This window comes from Python bivittatus, unplaced genomic scaffold (genome assembly GCF_059951505.1).
Source record: "Python bivittatus isolate LINGU-HERP-01145 unplaced genomic scaffold, Pbiv_v1 ctg000410_np1212, whole genome shotgun sequence".
Taxonomy (NCBI): Eukaryota; Metazoa; Chordata; class Lepidosauria; order Squamata; family Pythonidae; genus Python; species Python bivittatus.
Window position 1 is genome coordinate 1,091,864 of NW_028277067.1, and position 7,699 is coordinate 1,099,562.

Genomic DNA, 7,699 nt, shown 5'->3' on the forward strand with positions numbered 1-7,699 from the left:
ACAAAACATTTTATATGGTCTCAGAATTCCTCTGAGGATTAATCATTCTAATAATACTTACAAAACACAATTTTTGACAAAAGGCTTGCCATAGGGGAGAAAAAAACATTTACTGTTGCTTTTTAGAATCTCATATTCATATTTGCTATATATCTCAAATTTTAGATTCTGGGGATTAGGGAAGGAAACACATTTTTCTGAATTAAAAATGAAAGCATGCTTCATAGCATAGAAACTAAGTGCAAAGCAGATCAAAACATTCCACCTTTAACTTCCACCTTTGTACTTAAAGGTGGAATGTTGGGTATTGCAACATGTGGATGATGCTATACAGGTAGTCCTTGAGTTATGACTGCAGTTGGGACCTGGATTGCCGATGCTAAGTGATGCAATCGTAAAGCGCAATGTCACGTGACTGCATCGCTCAGTAACAGCAATCCAGGCAGTCCCGGTTGTCATGGTAACCTATGATGTGGAGGTCCTTAAGCGGGAAGTGGAGGGAGTCCCAAGTAAGGAGAGCGGGGGTGCCACAGGGGGGTGAGGGAGGCCCTGGTAGGCCCGGTGAGGCCGCATGAGAGTCAGGGGAGGGGGCACTCAGTGTGGCGCGAACTCATAAAGCCCGGGGAATGAGGGTGGGGGGTGCTTGTGATTGCAGGGAGGCTGGGGAAAGAGGGCACAGAGTGCATGTGCAAGCACAGGGAGGCTGAGGAAAAAAGGCCCAGGGTACATACGATAGCAGAGGCCATGGAAAGAGGGTGCGGGTATGTTCATGCATGTGTGCAATCGCAGGGAGGCCAGGGAAAGAGGGCAGGGGTATGTGCATGCATGTGTGCAATTGCAGGGAGGCCATGGAAAGAGGATGTGGGGTGCATGTGTATGTGTGTACAAGTGTAGGGAGGTTGGGGAAGGAGGGTTCAGTGTGTGCGAGCAAAGAAAGGCTGGGGAGGGATTTACCCCAGCAACTTGCAACTTTCCTTGCCAGCTTCCCATTGACTTTGCTTGGGGGAAGCCAGCAGGGAAGGGTGCAAATGGCAATCACATGATTGTGGGATACTGCAACTGGTTGTAAGTGCGAGCTGGTTGCCCAGCACCCAAATTTTGTCCACATGACCCTGGAGGTGCTACAATGGCTGGAACTTCAAGGACCAGTTGTAAGTCCCTTCGTTCAGCACCGTTGTAACTTTGAACAGTTGCTGAACAAACGGTCATAACTTGAGGACTACCTGTATTGGCTGTCATTTATAGTAGATCCAGGAATCATTATGAATATACACATGACATACTTGTTCCTCTTAACATAATCCCACAATTAGTGGCTTTCTATTAAGCAACAATGGGATAAAAATATGAGGCATATTATTTCATATGAGCTATCCTTATGAGAAAATGAATTGCAGCTCTCAAATCTTATCTGTCAGGACTTAAGAGGACATTTAGACTCACATGGAAACCTGCCATGTATAGAGCACTAGCAGCAATTCGTTTCACTTTATACTCTGGTTCTACCCATGAACTGCTTCAGCTCTACTCACTATTGGGTCCCCAAGAGAAAACTCTAAAGGAAAGCAGCCCTCGTCATGAAAAGCTGAGTTTGGTCTAGTGGTTAAAGCATCAAGCTAGAAAGCAGGAGACTCTGAGTTCTAGTTCCGCCTTAGGCATGAAAGTTGGCTGGGTGACTTTGGGCCAGTCACTCTCTCTCAGCCCAACTCACCTCACAGGGTTGTAGTGGTGAGGAAAATAGGAGGAGGAAGGAGTATTAAGTATGTTCGCCACCCCGAGTTATTTATAAAAATAAGAAAGGCAGGATAAAAAAAATCTAAAAAAAAAAAATTGGCATAACATGGGACTGTCCACCTTAAAACTTCAGCTACTTCAGAGCTTAGCAGCTTGACCAATTCTTAAATTCTTTGTTGGAGATTCTTCTCTGGATAATCCAGAGAAATCCGTGCTTAACTAGTTTCAAAGTAACTTCTGAAAATATAAAGAAAAAAATTGCACTGTTTTCTAATATTTAGTTTCTAAAGTTATTAGATCTGCAAAACACAACTGAGCCTGAGTTTTTTCTTCTCAACTTCATATGCCACTACATGTATGTTTGTATTTGGCTCAATAAGCACTTTTTCTCTGGTCTCTTTCCATACAGCAAAGTTGGAAGTAGATGAAAGAAGAGCACCGTTCAGAGGCCTTTTGAGGATAAAGTTGTCTGAGAAACTATATGTAAATGTGAAAGGATTTCCAGAGTAAGATGAACACAATATACGGTAAAACAATCCCATGAGCATTAGACTACCATCTAGCCTATGTGGCAAATATTATTTGGGACAGGTATTATATGAGAGCCAGTTTGGTGTACAGTAATCATTAAGGCACAAAGCTAGAAACCGGGAGATGAGTTCTAGTCCTGCTTAGGTATGAAGCCTGCTGGGTGACTTTGGGCCAGTCACTCTCTCTCAGCCATAGGAAAAAGGCAACGGCAAACCACTTCTGAAAATCTTGCCAAGAAAACTGCAGGGACTAGTCCAAGCAATAAGGAAGATGACCTTGATGGAAATATGCAAGAACTGTTACATGGCCAAAGGGAACTGAAACATTTTTGAAGCCCCAAGAAAGGAAATAATATTCAGAAGTGGATCAGGCAGAGGCCTCCCAGATTCACTGGAGAATATGGGGAGGGGAGAGAGATAGAGCACAAATACTTAGAACTCTTCTGTACTTTCCAGAAATCATGATCCAGAGGTGGGAAGGCTTCTAAGACTCTGAAGATGTTTGAACTGCAACAGTTATAATGCTGCTAGGGGGATTATGGGGATTTAAGGCCAATCCTTCAGGGGCAACCAGGTTGGGAAAAACAAAGGCATAGCTAACTTGGGGTCATGCTGAAGGAACACCTGGAATGGTATTCTGCCTGCTACCTTATTTCAGGGATTGAACAAAAAGCAGAACTTCTAGAAAGTTTAGAAAATAATTAGATTTCATCAATTTCAAGGAGCACTGCAGTATCTCTTCACATATAGGGTAATATTGTCATGTTTACCTCACAGAATGGAGATGACTCTGGCACCAATATTGGTTATTTTTACCATGAGGAGGAAAACAAACGTTTTCCATCAGATGAAATGATCTAGTATTAAAACAAGATGATGGATGGTAATGTATTTAATTGCCAGGCATTTTTACTCAATGGTATCCACTGCTACTGCAATCAACCCTAATGGGGATTTCTTTTCACAATGAAGGATAGTATATAAGCAAACAACTAAATAAAGTGACTTGAAGAGAAAGAAGACATTTCGTTCATATAAATCACACATCCTGCAAGTATTCACCAATGACTTGTGAATAATTAAACTTACTGCAAGTTGCATGAGCCATGTTTAAGTATCTACAGGTAGTCCTCACTTAACTTCCATTCATTCAGTGACCATTCAAAGTTATGATGGTGCTGAATGAAGGGATTTATGACCAGTCCCTAAGGCCGTTGCAGCGCCCCTGCGGCCACACAAACAAAATTTGGGCCAACTTGGGCCCACCGCATTTACGACCACCTTTTGGCCGCCCACCTACCCACTGTCGCTGGCCCTGCCCACCCCTGCGCCTGCTGCCACACCACTAGTGTACCATCCAGGGCCTCCTTTTGTGCCAATGCAGCCAGAGCTTCTCTCGCACCCTATCCAGAGCCTCTGTTCGTGGCCCACCCAGGGCCTCCATTTGCATGCCAGCCAGGGACTCCATGCATCCCCCGCTTGGGGCCTTTTGCAAAAGAAACTGGCATGTGAAAGGAATGGGTCCTTCTTTTGCATTTGTGCAGCCATGTCCTTCTTTCACACACCAGGCTTCTTTCATGAAAGAAGGCCCTGGCTGGCACGCAAATGGAAGTCCTGGGCAGGGCATGAGAGAAGCCTTGCCTACTCCGGCACGAAAAGAAGGTGGTGTGAAAGAAGGCCCTGACTGGTACAGTAGTGGTGCATGGTGTGGTGGGTGGTGTGGCAGGCAAAGCTGGGCAGCAGGGGCAGCTGGCAGCAGTTGGTAGGTGGGCAGCCAAAAGGGCAGAGATGGGGGGGAGACAGGCAGGTGGGGGGAGTTCAAGAGGAGGCAGAAAAGGCAGTCCCTTATCTTACCAAGGCACGGGGCTGGGAGGGACCAAGCTGGGAATGGCTTGGATCGGGGTGGGTCCTCACCTAACAACTAATGGGATTCAGTTAACAACGGCAATGGGATTGCTGTTGCTAAGCAATGCGTTCATGGGATATTGCGCTTTATGACTGCATCGCTTAGTGATGGAAATTCTGGTCCCAGTTACTGTTGTTAACCGAGGACTACCTGTATTGTTTTCCAGATGTTGCTGAATTAAAATTCTCAGCAAGGTCAGGAAGCACGATCAATTATAAGAAGTACTGGGAGTTGTAGTCCAGCAGCAGCTTAAGTAATCTCCCATTCAGATATGTGCACACAATACACAACTGGGCTTTTAAGACTGATATAAAGAAAACAATGCCTCCACTCTACTTGTCAGGATTGCTACTATTCAAAGAAACATTCTCTTCCATTTCTTTAGGGCCATCTTACTAACTAGAGCTTGTGAAATTTGTAGAAGTTTGCTTGTGAATGTTTTGCAGTAACCTTCCTCCAAACTGCCACCTTTCAGATATGGTGGTACTACAACTCCTAGTTGACCACGCTGACTAGGAATTCTAGGAGGCACATAGTTCTGTCCCTGGGCTCTGGGATGGCAAGAGCCTTTTATTGCTTTGTACAAGTGAGATGATAATCTCAGATAGACTGCAACAAAATGATTATTTATCATAATATTTATAGATATTTAAGAATTATATAGTATTCTGCTGGATACTGAAAAAGATTATCATCTTTTATCCCTTATTAGCTCAGTGAAGTTACATTCCTGCTTTATGAAGATCAGTTATCCAGGCAAGCAATAATTTAAAATATAGAAAATTGAAACCTCCTTGGTAAAGAATATGCAAGAATGGATTAACTGAACCCAGATGACACACACAGGTTATAAGAACCAGAATTTGCTGCTGAGGATTTGAAGCCACAATCCTATATACAGAGCAATCTTCCTGAACTCAAAACAGCTGATTTCTGAATAAACATATAGTTGTCCGATTCATTCTGAAAACTAAGATTGGATAGCACTCCTGATGTGAAGGGAAAAGGTGATTCATCAGGAAGCACACTGCTCCTGTCAGCACCTCCTTAAATCAAGTCCAAGCTTCTTTAAGGAATTGCCAGTAGGTACAACATGCACCCCCACATGCTCCAAATTACCTTGTCCCTTTCAAATTTGGATCACTGCACTGCCCAACTGAAAACCATTTGTTCCTTTCTCCCATTGGAGCAGGTGAGAAAGGTCAGCAGGAAAACATACACCTTGCCAAGATAAACTAGGAGGCAGGGTTATTGCTGTTTATCTTCAAGTTCCTACCCACTTGTGTGAGAAGCAAGATTATATGAAAGAACCTCCTCCTTCTGTAGATGAACACTTGAAATTCATTTAACACAGAATTGTTACCCCTTTGTAATTATTTTAGAAATCTTTACATACTCTCCCTTTATTTAAAAAAGATGCATTACTCTACTGTTTTCCAACATGTGTTTTCATGCAAAATATGGATACTAATATGTTATCAAAATAAGGATGCATTACCCTGGATCTAATGTTCAACACAAGAGATGCTACATAATTGCTGTAAGAAGAGACAAATATTCAATGGCAGAATGTACCTCTCTAGTTGAGAGGGCTGGGTAACATATTTGATGCCTCTTGCCATGCACACATAAGTTCAAAGAGGTGGGAGTTGCCTACTACTGTGCATTTCTTGCTCACCGTGTGGTTGACTCCCCACATAAGGACACTCAGGAGCGGTTCAGAGGCTCGAAAGAGTTTCACTTTCTGGCAGACGAAATGCTTCTTCTTTGTCTTGGTCTTGGAAGCACTGAGTGCAGCACCCACAGCTGAGCCAGCGCTTGCAGCCGCTGTGCCTCCAGTACAGTTTGAGGCCATGGCAGAGAGAGGGTCCTTGGGGCTGTCTGAACAAATATCAGTCTCCTAACAGCAGGGTTTTTTCATGGTTCTCCTTGGGCCCCTCCAACCTGGGCAACTGCTGCCCCTCAGACAGTCATGTCAAAATGCTCTGCAGGAAAAGGCCCAGCCTTCTGCTCCTTCAGCAGTCAGCCACCCTCCCTCCACACTCCTGAAGATGGGACCTGTACCAGCTCAAAATGGCACCACTTGCTTCATGGGCTGGTTTGATTTGGCACCTCCACGCATGATACCACTAGAACCAGCCTCTCATTGATGCCACCACAGGTTCATCCCTTCCTAAACCTGAAGTGGCGCTTCCTATCTTCCTCCGACCTTCGGAATACAGTGGGCCGCTAAAGGCACCGCTTCTATTCTTCTCTGCTCAACCGCAATGGGTTGCCATTCGAATCTGTGATACTTCTTTAATTCTCCCTATAGGTCCCCCCAAATGGTACCACCCAGCCCTCCCTTTTCCACCTAGACCGGTCCCATCGCAATTAAGTCAGCCGTATCCCCCCCTTAAAAAGCGTTCACAATGGTACCATCTTCACTCCACCCGTCGCTCTTCTGTTCCCTCTCTCCTCCCCACCTAGCTCAGCGGAATTATCTAAATACCGAGATACATACAGGTACACATGCACAGGCACCAATCACAACAGTACCACCCACAGGCACACACCCTTCCCCTCCGTACAGGCAAGAGTTCCGTTCAGAAAACCGGGCACCGCACCATCACTCCCCTTTCACAAATAGTTAGATCCGAGCCCCACCCCCTGTCAGTTACCAAATAATAACGTCCACCTCCCTCCCCAAGTGAGTCTAGCCTCACCCCCCCTTTATAACAACATTCGGTTAGTTTCGTCTGCTATGAATACATTGCCCCACCCCGCCTACCCCCCATGCTTCCCTCTCCGTGGTTTGCTCCACCGCGGAACAAGCTGTGCAATCGACTCCTGCGCAAAGGAGGCGCCAAGATGGCGACGAGCAGAGGGAGGGGCGGAGCGGGATGTTCCATTTCTGTTTGAGAAATTGAAGGAGAAAAGTACTATAGTAATCGTTAATTTCAAAAGGGTCAAGGAATTATGTTGTGAGAAAACAATGTGGTTTGGTTAATTTAAAGGAAGACGCAGCTAGCAAGTCCAGTAACTTAAAAAAAAAATTATTGCCTTTCTTGGAAGAATAGTTCGTTCCGAAGAGAAAGTGTCGTATCAGATAGGTCCGTATTTCTCCGTTTTATGGACCCAATAACCAATCAGCATCGGAGCACCTGGAGTTATGAATGGGAAATTATGACTGTACGTCACAGAGGCGTTCTATTTCTGCAGACAGCGCTGCCTCTGGTGGGAGTAGCGGCCGCTACAAGAATAAGTCAAAAATCACCTTTGGGTTTGTGACCAGCTAATAGTTTATTTGCTGGTCGCTTTCTTCCGCACTTTGCCGGCTTAGAGAGCACAGCCGAACGAAATAATATGTCTGTTGGGTACATACATTTATGGTCTTTTATTTTAGATGGAAAGCATGTCTCTCTCTCTTTCGCTCTATTCTGACTTCCGGTCCAGATAAGCGAAAAAATATAAGAAATGTTACTGCACAGTAAGACCAACTTGATTACTTTGCCCTGCCAACTATAACTCTTTCCTACGATTTACATAT

At 44.7% G+C, this 7,699-nt stretch overlaps 1 protein-coding gene across 2 annotated transcripts in view; it reads right to left on the reverse strand.

The window, feature by feature from the left end:
* The window catches only part of PIP4K2B (phosphatidylinositol-5-phosphate 4-kinase type 2 beta), a 32,855-nt gene extending 25,935 nt beyond the window's left edge, over nucleotides 1–6,920 (reverse strand). For both annotated transcript variants that reach the window (XR_003084887.2, XM_025167704.2), the window contains exon 1: nucleotides 5,849–6,920. Coding sequence is in view for 1 of the 2 variants with exons in the window: in XM_025167704.2 (XP_025023472.1) it covers nucleotides 5,849–6,025 (177 nt within the window). In the remaining variant the exon portion in view is untranslated. The remainder of the gene's footprint in view (nucleotides 1–5,848) is intronic.
* Between the last annotated feature and the right edge of the window lie 779 nt (nucleotides 6,921–7,699).